A 19490-nucleotide genomic window follows, 5' to 3' on the forward strand; every position below is an offset into this window, starting at 1 on the left:
TCACCAGAATAAGACCCTTGATATGTATTGGAAAGGAGCATCAAGATCACTGTGCACTTTCACCACCCTGTGAAGTTCATCATAATTTATTTCATCTGTAGCCTAATAAACTGCATGTTTTCCCGAGTCGTAGTGGGAGGACCAAACTATATAAAAGTTTACTTAAATATGATGGTTATTATATATATATTTGCGTATGGTTTCCACCGCCGTTTCTCAGGGTGGTGTAAGTGCAAGGTGATGTGCTTGATAATCATTTTCAATAAATATAAAGGGTCTTATTCTGGTGACATGATCGTCGATGCTTGGCTGCCATTTGACAAATAAAAATAATCTAGTTTTTTAGTCCATAATAATCTCATCATGTAGACTATAAATGCGCTCAGCGCACGTGCCAATATCAGAGTGGGCACACTCACTATATAACACAAGATTTTGGTGAGAAAACCAGTTGAAAATGAGATGGAAAGCCATTTACAGTGGGGAAAAAAAGTATTTAGTCAGCCACCAATTGTGCAAGTTCTCCAACTTAAAAAGATGAGAGAGGCCTGTAATTTTCATCATAGGTACACGTCAACTATGACAGACAAAATGAGGAAAAAAAATCCAGAAAATCACATTGTAGGATTTTTAATGAATTTATTTGCAAATTATGGTGGAAAATAAATATTTGGTCACCTACAAACAAGCAAGATTTCTGGCTCTCACAGACCTGTAACTTCTTCTTTAAGAGGCTCCTCTGTCCTCCACTCGTTACCTGTATTAATGGCACCTGTTTGAACTTGTTATCAGTATAAAAGACACCTGTCCACAACCTCAAACAGTCACACTCCAAACTCCACTATGGCCAAGACCAAAGAGCTGTCAAAGGACACCAGAAACAAAATTGTAGACCTGCACCAGGCTGGGAAGACTGAATCTGCAATAGGTAAGCAGCTTGGTTTGAAGAAATCAACTGTGGGAGCAATTATTAGGTACTGGAAGACATACAAGACCACTGATAATCTCCCTCGATCTGGGGCTCCACGCAAGATCTCACCCCGTGGGGTCAAAATGATCACAAGAACGGTGAGCAAAAATCCCAGAACCACACGGGGGGACCTAGTGAATGACCTGCAGAGAGCTGGGACCAAAGTAACAAAGCCTACCATCAGTAACACACTACGCCGCCAGGGACTCAAATCCTGCAGTGCCAGACGTGTCCCCCTGCTTAAGCCAGTACATGTCCAGGCCCGTCTGAAGTTTGCTGGAGTGCATTTGGATGATCCAGAAGAGGATTGGGAGAATGTCATATGGTCAGATGAAACCAAAATATAACTTTTTGGTAAAAACTCAACTCGTCGTGTTTGGAGGACAAAGAATGCTGAGTTGCATCCAAAGAACACCATACCTACTGTGAAGCATGGGGGTGGAAACATCATGCTTTGGGGCTGTTTTTCTGCAAAGGGACCAGGATGACTGATCCATGTAAAGGAAAGAATGAATGGGGCCATGTATCGTGAGATTTTGAGTGAAAACCTCCTTCCATCAGCAAGGGCATTGAAGATGAAACGTGGCTGGGTCTTTCAGCATGACAATGATCCCAAACACACCGCCCGGGCAACAAAGGAGTGGCTTCGTAAGAAGCATTTCAAGGTCCTGGAGTGGCCTAGCCAGTCTCCAGATCTCAACCCCATAGAAAATCTTTGGAGGGAGTTGAAAGTCCATGTTGCCCAGCGACAGCCCCAAAACATCACTGCTCTAGAGGAGATCTGCATGGAGGAATGGGCCAAAATACCAGCAACAGTGTGTGGAAACCTTGTGAAGACTTACAGAAAACGTTTGACCTGTGTCATTGCCAACAAAGGGTACATGACAAAGTATTGAGAAACTTTTGTTATTGACCAAATACTTATTTTCCACCATAATTTGCAAATAAATTCATTAAAAATCCTACAATGTGATTTTCTGGATTTTTTTTCCTCATTTTGTCTGTCATAGTTGACGTGTACCTATGATGAAAATTACAGGCCTCTCTCATCTTTTTAAGTGGGAGAACTTGCACAATTGGTGGCTAACTAAATACTTTTTTTCCCCACTGTAACTTGAACTGCGAAAGCTATTTTTATGTGCACTACATCATCACGCAGAGTATTTTATCTGCAACACCAGATTCCACGTCTCTGGTGGGAAAATGTGCATGTTGTTTTTATGTGGTTTTAGAATATTCACATGAAAATCTGTCGCCAATTGGACTGAAACCTAGCTACTGTTGCCTTTTAATATGGCTGGTTTGTTTTGTTGTTGACAGGTCACGAGTCTGTTCATCATCTGCTGAAGATGGATCCAATGGATCAATATCGGCTATATGAAAGCAGTGGTCAACCAGAAAATGTATTTGTAGGTTAACCCACATTTAATGCATTCTTCAAAATGTAACACTTCATTTTAAGGTGTCCTTATTAAACTGTTACACGTATTGTAGTTAACTGTAATAATGCATAGTTAGTGTAATACCAACATGTAACTGGTAGTAATTGCAGTATGTAATTACAGAGGTGTAACAATTAATGCTTTTTACCATGCTTGTTACAAATGGGCAGGTTTCCACTAAATTCACCAACTTAGTGTTTCACTTCTTCTCAGCTGCATACAGTAACAACTGTCACAAAGGTTGTGATCCCTCGTAGATGCGCTGGGTGTCTGAGATTATAGCCTATACTCAATAGGCTCTAATTACTTACCCTAGAATGTGCACTGTTCAAACTATATCTCGACTCAGTGTTGTTGCTAGCACTTGCCCCCAAAATAAGGCGTACCATCTGAGTTAACTTGGTTGAGCAGGTAAAACAGATAAGTAGGTCAACCTCACTGACTGGGATCTAATATGGGTTTCAAAGCATAGTACATGTAATGTTTACCTAAGTACTATGCAATTACTAGTTATTACACAGGATTTAGCTAATTAAATTGAAGTTTATCTTGAGGGGTACTTACTTGTAATTATTGTGTACTTATACAGTACATTACCCATCCTGACACAAAAGCTTCTGGAAGTTTCACTTCATTTCACAATAAGGTACAGAAATTAAGTGAAACCTCCAGAAGCTTTAAAATGAGGGACAGGTTGTCAGGATGGGTAATGTACTATATAAGTACACATTAATTACAAGTAAGTAACCCTCAAGATACACTTAATTAATTTTTACTTTCTAAATCCTGTGTAACACCTAGTAATTACATTGTACTTAGGCAAACATTACATGTACTGTGCTTTGAAATAGTGTGTTTTTCCTAATCTGGGATGTCCAAATTAACCCAGATAATACACTTTATTTTGGTGGCAAGTGTTAGCAATAACGCTGAGTGGAGATATATTTTCAACAGTGATGATGTGTCATGGGTAAGTAATTAGAGCCTATTGATCATAATCTCTCTGACACCCAGCGCATCCACGAGGGTCACAACCTTTCTGACAGTTGTTACGGAATCGGATGCAGCTGAGAAGAAACAAAACGCTAAGTTTGTGAATTTAGTGGAAACCTGCCCATTTGTAACAAGGATGTAACAAGCATTCATTGGTACGCCTTACAGACCACAATTATTACCAGTTACATGTTGTTATTACAGTGTAACTATTGGTTGTTACAGTTAACTACAATACTTGTTACAGTGTAATTACACAAGCAAAAAATTTTTGCGGCCCCCCTCGTGACAGCGAAGAGACACATTTTAATTTTTTAAGTTAATTTCTTGCAATCCTGCACATTTTGCCATGGGGCGTAGAGAAAATGTTTCAGTTTTAAAGCAAGTTTTCTGCAATTCTACACATTTACCATGGGGCGGAGAGAAGATTTAGCAATTTTATTACTAATTTCATGCAATTCTACTCATTTTGCCATGGGGCAGAGAGAAACATTTTCATTTTACAGGTAATTTCCTGCAATTCTACACATTTTGCCATAGGATGGAGGCAAATGTTTGCAGTGGTCAAATTGAGTTTATTCTTCTAACACTAACCATAAAATAAACCACACAATACAAGGACACATTATGAATAATATGCATCACTGGTGAGGTCTGGGATGGAGAATTCTCAGGAATCTGGGATGGAGAGGTTAAAGAGGAGGCTGAAGAATGTTGGATTTCAGCTGTGTCATTAGGAGGTGAAATGTCCCAGTTTTCTCAAAAAGAGGACCCTGATGAACAAGATCCCTTTTTTGACACAGTTTCAGACATCCATGGAGTCACAGAGCAAGAGCGTGGACATAAAGGCATGACATACTGTAAATTCTTTCAGTGTGGAAAAGGATACCGAAGACCAGCCCATCTAAAACGACATCAAATGACCCACACTTAAGAGTTTTGCCTTATGGTTGCCCCTCAAGTGTAAGAAGTCATTAGGCCAGCCGGAAACTCTTAAAGCACACCAGAAAACCCACACAGGAGAAAAGCCTTATCTGTGCTCTGTGTGACAAATGTTAAGGCTTTTCCAAAGACCTTAAGAGGCATCAGTTGAAACATACAAGGGAGACCCACGCTGGACATGTGTAAAAAAGGCCGGCCCTTTCAATCTGATTGGCCTTCAGGCCTGTCAATCACCAGCCCGTGCCAACCAATCAGGGCACTTGGACGCACTCCAGGGCTCCACCCCGCACACCTCAAGTCCCCGTGTTTACATGCCGTCGCAAGAAGGAAAACGTATGGTGCCGACGGATTGTTTCCTAACTCAATAAAGCCACACAAGTATGGTGGTGACCATCAACAGTTATGGGCCTCAACATCATGTTCTAACCGGACCACATTATAGTGGGCAGATCCAATCAGAGTCAGTATAAGTGTACTAGCATGTGAGGGCATTCACAGCCGACCGCTCAGACGAGCTCCAGCTAGAAGATTTTTTCATGGTATCTACTATAGCAGGTCAGAATCCGGCGATACGAAGGACCATGAGAATACTTTTGGTCGCTAAATCCGGCGAGACCTAGAACCATGAAGATCACTTCCAGTGGCGATTTTAGCATGTAAATCTTGGTGGGGCAAACTCCCATTTTTCTTTTTTTATGTATGCCAGCAAAGCCACTACACAACACTAAACAATCAATTAATTGCACTGTAACAAACGGTGCCCACAAACTGTTAGGACCTACATAAAGCTGTCCCAACACCTTCCCACTACTACACATGGCTATCAGCGGAGCCTTGTCTGGCAGCGAAACAGTTCATTCAGGCTAATTTACTGCCTTTAAAAAAAACATAGCTGATATGGCTGACTTGCTTAAACAAATGTGGTTTCTACTGACAATTGAGATGTACAAACTATGGCATAAGGGGATGACGTAATTTCGATTAAAACATTAATGAGTGAGCTAGGACGGACATAGTCAATATAACTATCTGTTCAGCACTTTTGAAATGTACAGCGACAAAATTCAGAACATGGGCCGTTCTTACAGTATTCTCCCTGTACACCAAGTTAGAACCGTAGTAGAATAAATAAAGGGGGCATATAAGCAGACAATGAAAGATCTTACAATATTCTTTGACATTTCTCTAAAACAGGCTATAGGCTAAATGTGCACCACCAAGTAAGAACAATAGGCTAAATTATGAGGGGAAAAGGGACCAGATTATTAGGGTGAGGCACATGGGCTACTAACAGCTTACTACACAACATACACTTAGTATTACTTTCTTAGCTACAGTATACATATCTCCCTGGCATGTTACATCATTTATGCAGCAGCATACAAGCCCTTGTTGTGCTGTGCTCACTTGAACAGGAAGGTGGGGCGGCAGTCCTTGTGGGCAAATTTTGTCATCAAAGTCTGGCATTCTCTGGATTTATGGTGCATTCAAGACAACTGGGAACTCTGAAAAAAAACATGGTCGAATCATGACGTCAGTGATCTTCAGGTCGGAGCTCTAGAAAGAGGCCTGAGTTCCTGACTTGGAATTCCAAGTTGAATGACCGTTCCCAGTCGGAGCTAGTTTTTTTTCAGTTCCCTGTTGTCTTGAACTCACTGAAGTCTGAGATTTCGCAGTTCCGAGTTTCCAGTTATTTTGAACACGGCAGAAGTCATGCTGGATTGACAGCATGGCCAATGTTGATTGTTTATCCTTTTAAGCTTGGAAAAGAGACCCTTAAACCCAGACTTGGACCACACAACCACTCCACTGAATAGCAGGCTAGTGATTGCTTTGCAATGCTTGCAGTTAGCCACTGATTCCTTCCAAACCACTCATTGTTGAATTTGCAATTTTCCAACTTGTGTAATTTTTATGTCCAATGGCCGATGAGCACCGATACGTTTTATCTATAATTTCTCTTCATAATTTCCCTTCATAAGACAAGGATTGAAAAGGATTTGCCAGTAGATTGTCAACTTGATTCATGATGATGACCGCTAGCTAAGATTTTGAAAGTATGATGTTGACATGATCAGTCCAATCAACGCTTGTGACGAGTACTGAGGATACGAAGAGGCAGATGCAGGAATCAATAATGTAAAGGTTTACTTAACACTGAGCAAGAGAACAACAAAGAGTGAGTACACAACACTGAACAGTCCAGGGCTATATAGGGGTGATGATGAGGTGCAGGTGCGCTGGAGGTGATTAGGGTGCGTTTGGTTTCCATTCCGGTGTTGCCGAGGTGGTGCACTCAGACCGGTGGCTCAGTAGACCGGCGAATCAGAGCGCCGGAGGGGAGCAACGGGAGGAGACGTGACAACGCTACAGTAGATATACCGTGATTTGACGTCATTTCATCTGTCGCCAATGACCTTGAGCCTTTTTGGATGGGCTCTTCTAATGTAACTCTATGGCAGCACCCAAAGGGCTTGAATTTTCAAGCTCTCCCGTAAATTTTGCGGTGACGTATTGTCCCCATGAGTGACAGAACACTGAGCCAATCACGGCGCAACTAGTGAACATTACCAACCCCTACACTCCGTATTTTCCGCTGGCTGCCCCACCACCACAGAAAGCATTGAGCTAGGCTGAAACACCTGCATTTTGGTGCTGCCTTACTCAAGAACGCAAAGAAGAGACCATGTTTGTATGGGGCTTTATTAACTCAATGATTTATTGTTTTGCATTGTTTACAAACTGATTCGTGACACGTATTAATGCCAAAATAGCTAAACGGGTGGGGCTCACCACCTGCCCTGAATGACGGGTCGCTACTGATCACTTCTAGTCTGTGTGTGTGTGCTAATGTGTGGTGGTGACCAAGAGCCAATAAAACTCTGGATATGGACACATCTTCCTTGTTGTTGTCGGACAGCCTGTAGCGAGTCAGAATCTTAACAATCAGCATTAAGTACTAGCGGGTGAGAGCATTCACAGCCGACCCCTCAGACGAGCTCCAGCTAGCCGTTTTTCAATGGGTGTAAGAAGTCCTCCAGCCAGCTGGAATTTCTCAATGCACACCAGAAAACACCCAAAGTAGAAAAGCCTTATCAGTGCTCTGTGTGGAAAAAAATTGGGCTTTTCCAGAGATCTTAGAAGACATTACATTTACATTTACGTCATTTCGCAGACTCTCTTATCCAGAGCGACTTACAAATAGGTGCATTCACCTTATAACCAGTGGGATAACCACTTTACAAATTGTTTTTTCTTTTTTTCTTTTTGTTTTCTTCCAGTTGACACATACAGGGGACAAACCGTTCATTTGCCCCCAAAATGAAAAATGTTTCGGTAGGAAATGGGAATTGATATACTACCATCGGACACACAGTGGAGAGAGTCCTTTCCATTGCTCTGAGTGTGGACAGAGCTTTAGCCTAACGGGGTACTTTAAAGGCACCAGCAGAGCCACACAGGGAAGACGTTTCACTGCACTCAGTGTGACAAGAGTTTCTTCAGAGTGGCTCACCTGAAAACCCATCTCCTCATTCACAGCGGAACCAACAGCGGAACAAGCTGTGGGAAAGGGTTCAATCAGGATAGGAACTTAAAACTTCACCAACGATTCTGCAAAAATACTTCCGTGGCATCACTGTCTGTGGAAGTACAGATATGATCTTTAGTGAGTAGGTGTTGGAGGATGGGAATAAATAATACATTATGAATATATAATAATGTAATAATATACCACCTCATTAAGTCTGTTATTCTTGGTACATTGGTCTCTATTACAAAATCATTCAAGCAAGTCTTTTTCGTTCTCTGACACAACTGTAGGGCAGTAGGATTCACTTTCATGTATGCCCAGTAGGTGGCAGTAAAATAGGAAAGTATTTTCAAACTCGGTGATAGTTTGGTCTTTTCGAGTTTCCGTATGTGCAACCACAATAATATTCCCCGACCCTCCAATACCCATGTAAAGCATCCATGTAACTAACTACAGAAAGGTAATATATATTTTAAATATTAATCTAAACATATGAGCTTTATAATATAAGTTGGGTGTGTAGCTAACTATACAAGCCGTCTGTTTGCCAGCTATAACTAATCTTGTTTGCTAGCTAGCTAACGTTAGCATAGGGCAATTCCACGTACTAGTAGTTACCAAAGATGGTGTTAGTACCGTATAACAAAGAGAGTAGCTATACATGTTTGAAAACTGTAGGTATAAAAACCCATAAGGACCGACGTGAAGTTCATAAGAGGAGATTGGGTGTCAAATGAAAGCAAATAGTGTCTCTCTATGGGTGGTCCTTCATAATAAAATACAATCAGAATACAACACATCCACTTGAAAGCGTCATTCCACTCAAATGTATTATTCACAGATTGTCACCATGCCACTGACAAATTCTGAAAAGCAAAGGACAAGGAGAATTATGAGGAGGTAAAATAGAAACATAAAAATGAATACGTGTTTGAGAAAATCACAGGCTAAAAGCCCCCAAAAAGTATTTATTGTATTGAGTTTTATTAATTACCCTTTCAGATGTCCATACAAATTGCTAAAAGTTGACATTATTACCTTAATGAGAGCATAAATGACCTATTTCTACCAATTCAGGCTACATCATCATTAATAGATTGACATTAAATCCATGGTCCTCTGTAGGTCCTCTGTAGCTCAGCTGGTAGAGCACGGCGCTTGTAACGCCAAGGTAGTGGGTTCGATCCCCGGGACCACCCATACACAAAAATTGATGCACGCATGACTGTAAGTCGCTTTGGATAAAAGCGTCTGCTAAATGGCATATTATTATTATTATTATTATAAGTATGCATTTCTGTGTAGTACAAATCAGGGACCCAGGATGTCATTCTGTTACCGGTGTTAATCCACTTCACTTAATGTAGTTTCATAATCAAAGTTGTTTTTCAAACTCAAGTTGGCTTTAAAGCGGACTGCCCATTCTTTCTGCAGACATCTTTGAATCGGAGCAGATATTTATCGAAGCCCATTCCCGCCACCCCAAAATAATAAAATGTTTGATAATATCTCAAAATGTCAAGATACTATGTAAAACATTTTGAGATACTAAGTCCAACTCGAGATTTTGAGATAGTAGACCATACTTATAGGATATGTTTCTTCATTTGTAACATTGTGTGGGAATTCCAGAGGTGGCCCCACAGGTCCCAGAGTAGTGGGTGGAGGGGTTGGTTTCCTGGGGCCCAGAGTTTTTACTGATCTGGTAGGCTAACCTAACAAGGTAAAACTGTGGACCCTAGTTGTAGGGTATGACATAGTAATACATCAGATGTAAAACGGTTTTATATGGGCTGTGATGGACCAGATTAAAAAATAATAATCCAGTCATAAAAAAATAAACAACAACTGCAATTGGACAATAGAACTAACAGGGCTCTGAGCTTGATTTATGCAGGGTTACATTTCACATTACTTTTGGGTTGTAATCATATTATAATGCTTGCATGAATATCATGCTGAATATATGTTCGTCATTGTCACCAATCAACTGCTTTACACTAGGAAATAATTCAAATTTAGATGCTAACGAATGCTAACCATAAGTTAATGTATCTGATGGTTAGCTAGCATGCTAGCAGCCTGACTGCTACATCCTAAATGTGTTCTCAACAATAACAGCTAAGTTTAATCATAGCGACTGTCTTAAACAACAGTCCAAACAACACGTAGGCCTTTTAGAACACAACATTTATTAGAAAATGTACAGGCAAATGACTACAGAATTCTAGTCTCTCATGATTGAAGCCTGTATCATTGGTGCTAACATTAGCAATGCTAGCAAGCTAAGTAGCTAACCCAGCTGCTGCATCTGAAATAGTGTTTTCAACAATTACAGCCTAAGCGACTGTCCAAGCAACTATCCAACAGCACTGTAGGCCTATTGGAAATACACTGAACAAAAATATAAACGCAACATGCAACAATTTCAAAGATTTTACTGAGTTACAGTTCATTACATTTACATTTACATCATGTAGCAGACGCTCTCTACCAGAGCGACTTACAAATTGGTGCATTCAACTTATGTATAAAGAAATCAGTCAATTTAAATGAATGAATTAAGCCAGAATCTTCGGATTTCACGACTGGGAATACAGATACGCATCTGTTGGTCACAGATACCTTTAAAAAAAAATGTAGGGGCGGGGATCAGAAAACCAGTCAGTATCTGGTGTGACCACCATTTGCCTCATGCAGCGCGACACATCTCCTTCGCATAGAGTTGATCAGGCTGTTGATTGTGGCCTGTGGAATGTTGTCCCACTCCTCTTCAATGGCTGTGCGAAGTTTTGGATATTGGCGAGAACTGGAACACGCTGTCGTACACATCGATCCAGAGCATCCCAAACATGCTCAATGGGTGACATGTCTGGTGATTATGCAGGCCATGGAGGAACTGGGACATTTTCAGCTTCCAGGAATTGTGTACAGATCCTTGTGACATGGGTCCGAACATTGTCATGCTGAAACATGAGGTGATGGCGGCAGATGAATGGCACGACAATGGGCCTCAGGATCTTGTCACGATATCTCTGTGCATTAAAATTGCCATTGATAAAATGCAATTGTGTTTGTTGTCTGTACCTTATGCCTGCCCATACCATAACCCCACTGCCACCATGTTCACAACGTTGACATCCTGCAGTCAGCATGCCAATTGCAAGCTACCTCAAAACTTCTGACATCTGTGGCATTGTGTTGTGTGACAAAACTGCAGTAGCCTTTTCTTGTCCCCAGCACAAGCTGCACCTATGTAATGATCATGCTGTTTAATCAGATTCTTGAGATGCCACACCTGTCAGGTGAATGGATTATCTTGGCAAAGGAGAAATGATCACTAAGATGGATGTAAACAAATTTGTGCACAAAATTGGAGAGAAATACGTTTTTTGTGCGTATGGAAAATTTCTGGGATCTTTTATTTCACATCATGAAACATGGGACCAACGCTAGATGTTGCGTTTATATTTTTGTTCAGTGTAATAAAAAGTATGAAGTTTACAAAAATATAGTCTATTTGTAAAGTGTGCAATAGTCGCCGGAGCTGCAACTTCGCCTGTGATGGTGGGACTGGTTTTGCCGAATGGAATCAAGGACGTTTGAGCCTAAAAACAACAGAAAAATATTGGAGTAAAATGACTATAAATATCATTCTATTTAAAATATTTCCAGATGTTATTAGAAGATGACTACCAGTATGATCAATATGATGATGACAGCCAGTATAACCAATATCATCAGAAAACTACAGATAGGTTAAATAGATAGCTGAAAATGACTGTCCATAATTAATTTTACTAGTCATCTCAGGGATCCAACTTGAAAACATCATAGAGAAGCAATTTCTGGTTTTGCTCATCACTAAACAAATCATGTCTATGTTTTTTTGACTTAAGTATCACGAAATTTCAACTTGCGTATCTCAAAATGTTTAGATAGTATTGACATAAAATAAAAAATTGGTGGTGGAAATGGGCTTCAATAGATATTTAACCGTTTTTGGAAAACTTGGTCACATAATAAACAGATATTCATACCGTCATTCTGTTACCAAACTTTGCATCTGCACAGTTATTTAACAAACCATACAACTCTATGCACAAGGCTTACTTTTAACAATGGCCACAGAACATTTTACAAAAACACATCTACTTAAAGTGGCACTCCAGTCTTCTTTTCACCTCATTTAACACCTGATTTACTTGACTAAAGGCACATCTCAATAGGTGGTCCAGGTATGTCATGACATAGTGGGGCCTTTCCTTTTTTGTTCTCTTTATTGTTCCTCAAGCAAAGGGGGAGGCCGATGACATCACTGATTCCCATTAGACCAACTCCTTGAATGTCCTACTCCTTGAAGTTTGCGGTTGTGTCTAAAAACACTATTTTGCTCAAAACTTTTTACCCTTTAGTGGGTGTACTTTACTGTATTTACAGTGCCTTCGGAAATTATTCAGACCCCTTGACTTTTTCCACATTTTGTTACGTTACAGCCTTATTCTAAAATTGATTAAATAAAACAATTTTCTCATTAATCTACACACAATAGCCCATAATGACAAAGCAAAAACAGTTTTATAGAAATGTTTGCTAATTTATTAAAAATAAATAACTGATATAACGTATTAACATAAGTATTCAGACCCTTCGCTATGAGACTCGAAATTGAGCTCAGGTGCTCAGGAAAGGAACACACCTGTCTATATAAGGTCCCACAGTTGACAGTGCATGTCAGAGAAAAAACCAAGCCATGAGGTCGAAGGAATTGTCCGTAGAGCTCAGAGACAGGATTGTGTTGAGGCACAGATCTGGGGAAGGACACCAATCAATTTCTGCTGCATTGAAGGTCCCCAAGAACACAGTGGCCTCCATCATTCTTAAATGGAAGAAGTTTGGAACCACCAAGACTCTTCCTAGAGCTGGCCGCCCGGCCAAACTGAGCAATCGGGGGAGAAAGGCCTTGGTCAGGGAGGTGACCAAGAACCCGATGGTCACTCTGACAGAGCTCCGGAGTTCCTCTGTGGAGATGGGAGAACCTTCCAGAAGGATAACCATCTCTGCAGCACTCCACCAATCAGGCCTTTATGGTAGAGTGGCCAGACGGAAGCCACTCCTCAGTAAAAGGCACATGACAACCCACTTGGAGTTTGCCTAAAAGGCACCTAAAGGACTTTCAGACCATGAAAAACAAGATTCTCAGGTCGGATGATACCAAGATTGAACTCTTTGGCCTGAATGCCAAGCGTCATGTCTGGAGGAAACCTGGCACCATTCATACGGTGAAGCATGGTGGTGGCAGCATCATGCTGTGGGGATGTTTTTCAGCAGCAGGGACTGGGAGACTAGTCAGCATCGAGGGAAAGATGAACGGAGCAAAGTACAGAGAGATCCTTGATGAAAACCTGCTCCAGAGCGCACAGGACCTCAGACTGGGGCGAAGGTTCACCTTCCAACAGGACAATGACCCTAAGCACACAGCCAAGACTACGTAGGAATGGCTTTGGGAGAAGTCTCTGAATGGCCTTGAGTGGCCCAGCCAGAGCCTGGACTTGAACCTGATCGAACAGCTCTGGAGAGACCTGAAAATAGCTGTGTAGCAACGCTCCCCATCCAACCTGACAGAGCTTGAGAGGATCTGCAGAGAAGAATGGGAGAAACTCCCCAAATACAGGTGTGCCAAGCTTGTAGCGTCAGACCTAAGAAGACTCAAGGCTGTAATCGCTGCCAAAGGTGCTTCAACAAAGTACTGAGTAAAGGGTATGAATACTTACAGTACCAGTCAAAAGTTTGGACACACCTACTCATTCAAGGTTTCTTCTTAGTTTGTACTATTTTCTACATTGTAGAATAATAGTGAAGACATCAAAACTATGAAATAACACATATGGAATCATGTGGTAACCAAAAAGTGTTTTATAATTGAGATTCTTCAAAGTAGCCACCTTTTGCCTTGATGATAGCTTTGCACACGCTTGGCATTCTCTCAACCAGCTTCACCTGGAATGCTTTTCCAACAGTCTTGAAGGAGTTCCCGCATATGCTAAGGACTTGTTGGCTGCTTTTCCTTTACTCTGCGGTCCAACTCATCCCAAACCATCTCAGTTGGGTTGAGGTTGGGGGATTGTGGCGGCCAGGTCATCTGATGCAGCACTCCATCACTCTCCTTCTTGATCAAATAGCCCTTACACAGCCTGGAGGTGTGTTGGGTCATTGTCCTGTTGAAAAACAAATGATAGTCCCACTAAGCCCAAACCAGATGGGATGGCGTATCGCTGCAGAATGCTGTGGTAGCCATGCTGGTTAAGTGTGCCTTGAATTCTAAATAAATCACAGACCGTGTCACCAGTAAAGCACCATAACACCACCTCCTCCATGCTTTATGGTGGGAACTACACATGCGGGGATAATCCGTTCACCCACACAGCGTCTCATAAAGACACCGGTTGGAACCAAAAATCTGCAATTTGGACTCCAGACCAGAGGACAGATTTCCACCGGTCTAATGTCCATTGCTCGTGTTTCTTGGGGCAAGCAGGTCTCTTCTTATTATTATTGTTGTCCTTTTGTAGTGGTTTCTTTGCAGCAATTCCACCATGAAGGCCTGATTCACACAGTCCCCTCTGAACAGTTGATGTTGAGATGTGTCTGTGATTTGAACTCTGTGAAGCATTTATTTGGGCTGCAATTTCTGAGGCTGTTAACTCTAATGAACTTATCCTCTGCAGCATAGGTAACTCTGGGTCTTCCATTCCTGTGGTGGTCCTCATGAGAGCCAGTTTCATCATAGCGATTGATGGTTTTTGCGACTGTACTTGAAGAAACTTTAAAAGTTCTTGAAATGTTCCGTATTGACTGACCTTTATGTCTTAAAGTAATGATGGACTGTCGTTTCTCTTTGCTTATTTGAGCTGTTCTTGCCATAATATGGACTTGGTCTTTTACCAAATAGGGCTATCTTCTGTATACCCCCCCTACCTTGTCTCAACAAAACTGATTGGCTCAAACGCATTAAGAAGGAAATAATTCACTTTTAAGAAGGCACACCTGTTAATTGAAATGCATTCCAGGTGACTACCTCATGAAGCTGGTTGAGAGAATGCCAAGAGTGTGCAAAGCTGTCATCAAGGCAAAGGGTGGCTACTTTGTAGAATCTCAAATATAAAATATATTTTGATTTGTTTAACACTTTTTTGGTTACTACATGATTCCATATGTGTTATTTCATAGTTTTGATGTCTTCACTATTATTCTACAATGTAGATAGTAATAGTACAAATACAGAAAAACCCTTGAATGAGTAGGTGTGTCCAAACTTTTTACTGGTAGTGTATGTAAATGTGATATTTCAGTTTTCTATTTTTAATACATTTGCAAAAAAAATTATAATCCTGGTTTTGCTTTGTTATTATGGGGTATTGTGTGTAGATTGATGAGGGGAAAAAAAGCAAATGTACTCAATTTTAGAATAAGGCTGTAAGATAACAAAATGTGGAAAAAGTCAAGGGGTCTGAATACTTTCCGAATGCACTGTGTACTTGGGATATCGCTTTTCAACACTAAAAGTAAAAAATCCCTGGAGCACATCTTTAAGCTTTTCAATCAATTGTTTTTGTTTGACATACATTTCAATGTGAAAAATCTAAATATCTGCATAATTCCATTACTATGGAATTGCCCTTTGCTAACGTCAACATTGGTGCCATTGTTGACTTTCATATGGGCTTTGTTGAGCCTTTTCATCTTATTTAACATTTGGGTGGTTTGTTTTGTTATTGACGGGTCACGAGTCTGTTCATCATTGGCTGAAGATGGATCCAGGGGATAAATATGGGAGATATGAAAGAAGTGATCAACCAGAAGAGCGTTTTGTATGTATACCCATATTTTATGCATTCTTCAGAATGAGAAACAATTTAATTGTACAATATCTTAAACAATCGGCTATCCATTAACACGTTTTATTGGTCAAGTTGAGTTTATTCACCAACCATGGTCTGTTCTAGGATCATTCATTGCATTGGAGCGAGGTTAAAGAGGAGGCTGAAGAAAGTCAGATTTCAGCTGTGTCATTAGGAGTTGAAACATCCCAGGTCTGTACAAAGGATGACCCTGATGAACAAGATCCCTCATTTGACACAGTTTCAGACATCCATGGAGTCACAGAGCAAGAGCGTGGACATAAAGGCATAACATATCTCAAAGTAAAGGTATGTAGCTCCTTAACACTGTGCAAGCCCAGTTACAAGGCCCAGAGGTGTTAGAATTATGTTTTTTTCTGCGTCAGGTGCTGCCTTCTCCAGTCCCAGTCAAAGAGGAGTCTGAAGAATGCTCCCTAATACCAGTAGATGAAGAGGAAGTTGCCTCAATTACAGTGAAGAAAGAAGAGCATGAAGACTGGTTGAAGTCAGAAGATGAGGATGTTGTGAAAGTGTCAGTGCCTTGGGAGCCGTTGGAAACATCACCATCATCATCATGTTCAGATACAGAGGATACAGAGGACAGTGAGATGGAAAGTGATAATGTGCGAGTGAGTTCAAGCATTTAATAAGACTGAGTGAAATAGACACACTTGGAGATGTTTTGTAGGGTTAGCTTCTTGTAGGATGAAACTAAAAGTTTCTTCATTCTACTCGTTGTTTTGACCATTCTGCACCCTACCTATTATTAGCTGTGTACCCCAAACCCCAAACCTGGCTTTTGGGCCTTTTGGGTTAGTATTTAGCTAATTCTGAAGGTAACTGACTTTCTGAATTAACTGAATCCTTCCTCATCTCTGTTTCAAAGGACTGTGAAAACCATGAAAGTGACATTTCAGGAGGATTAAAGATTGAAGATTGTAGCAGGATTGATCCAGGGATGACGCCAGATACAGATGTGAAAGCTAATGCTGTTGATTTCAGTGAGTACCATTGGTGGGGTTGGTCGCAGTTGTGGTGTGGACATAGCTGCGGGAAGTAGCTTGGGGGGGCTGCAGATTTTTTTTTGGCCCATGCTGAAGATGTCTATATCAGTCCGCTAATACAGGGATTCCCAAACTTTTTCAATCTGGGCCCCCCTCCAGCATTGGGGAACATCCCGCGGGCGCCACGTCTATTTCTATGGCCACTGTTCATGACACAAACTGTTCACACCCAACTCTTGTTGGTGGAGAGAATTTTGTAGGTTTAAAGCTTATTTCCTACAATTCTACAGATTTTGTCATAGGTTGCAAAGAACATTTAGCAGTTTTAAAGCAAATGTTATTGCAATTCTATACATTTTGCAGTCTAATGTGTATTCATGTGATTTTGAGTGACAACATTTTTTCAACAATATCTATGGGCTAAAAAAACGACATGGGCTAGTTTATGTGGACATTTCTGACAAGTTATAAATAGCTCTCTAAGGTATGCAATGACTAACATGAAAAGAGGAACAGATGATGCACTACTAATTTCAAAATTGCATCTTGTGCATTCTACTATTACAACTTTCAAGAGTAAGTTTAAAGCCAGACTGAGTTCCTTTAAAACATAACTTTGCACCTTTTGATGTAAATGTTTGAGCACAGGGTTTTGTTCTTTCTGGATTCCATTAGAATGACAATCGCAGGGACCGGGCAACAACTCGTACAATTCCAACTATTGAATCCTGCAAGATACTGTTCTTAATTATACAACTACCTTTTTTGCCAAAGCAGAAATGCTTAATAGTTTTTTTGCCTGCACTACAGATGTCTATATTGGTCTGCTAATACTAGTAAAGGCCCAGTGCACTACTTCTGTGAAAAAATAAGTGTTATTTTTTCTAAAAAATAAGTGTTATTTTTTAAATTCTGATTTTTCAGGGGGTACTGCAGCACCTTCAGCACCCCTACTTTCCGCGGCTATGGGTGTAGAGATATAATAATGTGTTACATGTACATAACAAGTGACAAATGTTTCATTGCTCAATAACTATGGCTCTATATTTGATGTTTTTCTCTCTTTCCTTTAGATGAATCTAAAGGGCGGTCCACCTCTTTCTACCCATGCCCCCATTGTACACTTGGTTTCACCATAGAACGTTTTTTCCACGGGCACCTCAAGAGGGCCCACCCTGAAGAGTACATCACTCTGCTGAAGTCTGGGGAAATAATAGCAAAAAAAAAAAAGTGTTCACAGCTGCCCCCAGCCATGTGCCTGCAATGTGGCAAGAGCTTCTCCAATAAGTATGTTATGGAAAAGCATCAGACGAGTCACACAGGAGAGAAACCATATCACTGTGCAGACTGTGGGAAGAGCTACGTCTTTGCTGATTCACTCAAAAAACATCAAAAAAGATGTGGGAAAGGATTCCGAAGACAAACCCAACTGACCAGCCATGAAACGATCCCCACAGGAGAGAGACCATATAAATGCTCTCAGTGTGGAAAAGGATACCGAAAACCAGCCAATCTAAAAGCACACCAGAAAACCCACCCAGGAGAAAAGCCTTATCAGTGCTCTCAGTGTGACAAATGTTTTGGCTTTTCCAGGGACCTTAAGAGACACAGATGGACTCACACTAGTGAGAGACCATATAAATGCTTTGAGTGTGGGAAAGGATTTGTCGAACAAACCCAACTGACTAGCCATGAACTTATCCACACAGGAGAGAGACCATATAAATGCTCTCAGTGTGCAAAAGGATACCGAAGACCAGCCCATCTAAAAAGACATGAAATGACCCACACTTAAGAGAGACCCTATGATTGCCTCAGGTGGAAGAAGTCATTCTACTGGCTGGAAGCTTTGTTAACTTCGAACTTTGATATGCCCGTAGAGTATATTATGTAATGTTCAACAATATATTGAACAATTAGCTACATCGAAAATGATATATCTTCAATATTCATGTTTATATTTTAGAATATTTATAAATTAATGTTAGAAAATTGTTTTTAAATCAAATTATTACTCATATTACAGAGCAAGCGGTAACATTTAATATCACATCAATTTTGGTTTTGTAGCACCTACAGATGAAACATTATGGAGTCTTAAATGATGGCCGTGATCGGGAGTCCCAAAGGCGGCGCACAATTGGCCCAGCGACGTCCGGGTTAGGGGAGGGTTTGGCCGGGGTAGGCTGTCATTATAAATAAGAATTTGTCTTAACTGACTTGCCTAGTTAAATAAAGGTTAAATAAAACCAAATTGTCACAAATATTCCAACTTCAATTAGTGTTTTCTCAATTATGCTTTAAGATGCAAATGTCAAATATAGGTCAACAATGCTTTAATTTCTTCTATTTTAGTGAGGAATCAGCAAATGTTTTGGCTTTTAGAGAGATCTTACAAGACATCCGTTGACACACACAGGTGACAAACCGTTCAGTTGCCCCCAATGAGGGGGTTCGATTAATCTTGCCCGGGCACACATGTAGGCGTCTTTGCACCTCTGAAAGTTGATTGCATTCGATTTGGAACCGGGCTGCCTCCCGGGCGTAAGCCAGGTGCCCTCTCTGTCCAATGGCAAAGTGACGTAATTAAGCATGTGTAGTAATGAGTAGGATTCTGTGTTTTCCCATGCAAATAGTGATTGCTTTTGATAAAAACGCGTTATCTGCCATCCTAATGATAACCAATTTATTTTTTGGGAAAGAGAT

The 19490-nt window shown here is 40.7% G+C and overlaps 1 protein-coding gene across 3 annotated transcripts; it reads left to right on the forward strand.

Moving 5' to 3' along the window:
• Positions 1–8263: 8263 nt before the first annotated feature.
• Positions 8264–18924, forward strand: LOC121533369 (zinc finger protein 79). 3 transcript variants are annotated; one of them, XM_041839238.1, is made up of 6 exons: positions 8264–8339; positions 15662–15750; positions 15886–16089; positions 16167–16409; positions 16667–16781; positions 17858–18924. In XM_041839238.1, the coding sequence occupies exons 2-6, from the start codon at positions 15691–15693 to the stop codon at positions 18577–18579; spliced, it is 1344 nt and encodes a 447-aa protein (XP_041695172.1). In that variant the 5' UTR covers positions 8264–8339; positions 15662–15690; the 3' UTR covers positions 18580–18924. The 3 variants fall into 3 exon arrangements, with proteins under 3 accessions (XP_041695172.1, XP_041695171.1, XP_045061424.1); XM_041839237.1 differs by having other exon boundaries at positions 8269–8339; positions 15658–15750; XM_045205489.1 differs by lacking the exon at positions 8264–8339 and having other exon boundaries at positions 15374–15750.
• The last annotated feature ends 566 nt before the right edge of the window (positions 18925–19490 follow it).

Source organism: Coregonus clupeaformis, chromosome 20 (genome assembly GCF_020615455.1).
Source record: "Coregonus clupeaformis isolate EN_2021a chromosome 20, ASM2061545v1, whole genome shotgun sequence".
NCBI lineage: Eukaryota > Metazoa > Chordata > Actinopteri > Salmoniformes > Salmonidae > Coregonus > Coregonus clupeaformis.

Excerpts from the sequence above, each read along its gene's own strand:
- LOC121533369 (XM_041839238.1), top strand. The coding sequence starts at position 15,691 with ATGGATCCAGGGGATAAATATGGGAGATATGAAAGAAGTGATCAACCA. Across the intron at positions 16,090-16,166 it reads TAACATATCTCAAAGTAAAG|GTGCTGCCTTCTCCAGTCCC; the intron begins GTATGTAGCTCC and ends TTTCTGCGTCAG. Across the intron at positions 16,410-16,666 it reads TGGAAAGTGATAATGTGCGA|GACTGTGAAAACCATGAAAG; the intron begins GTGAGTTCAAGC and ends TCTGTTTCAAAG.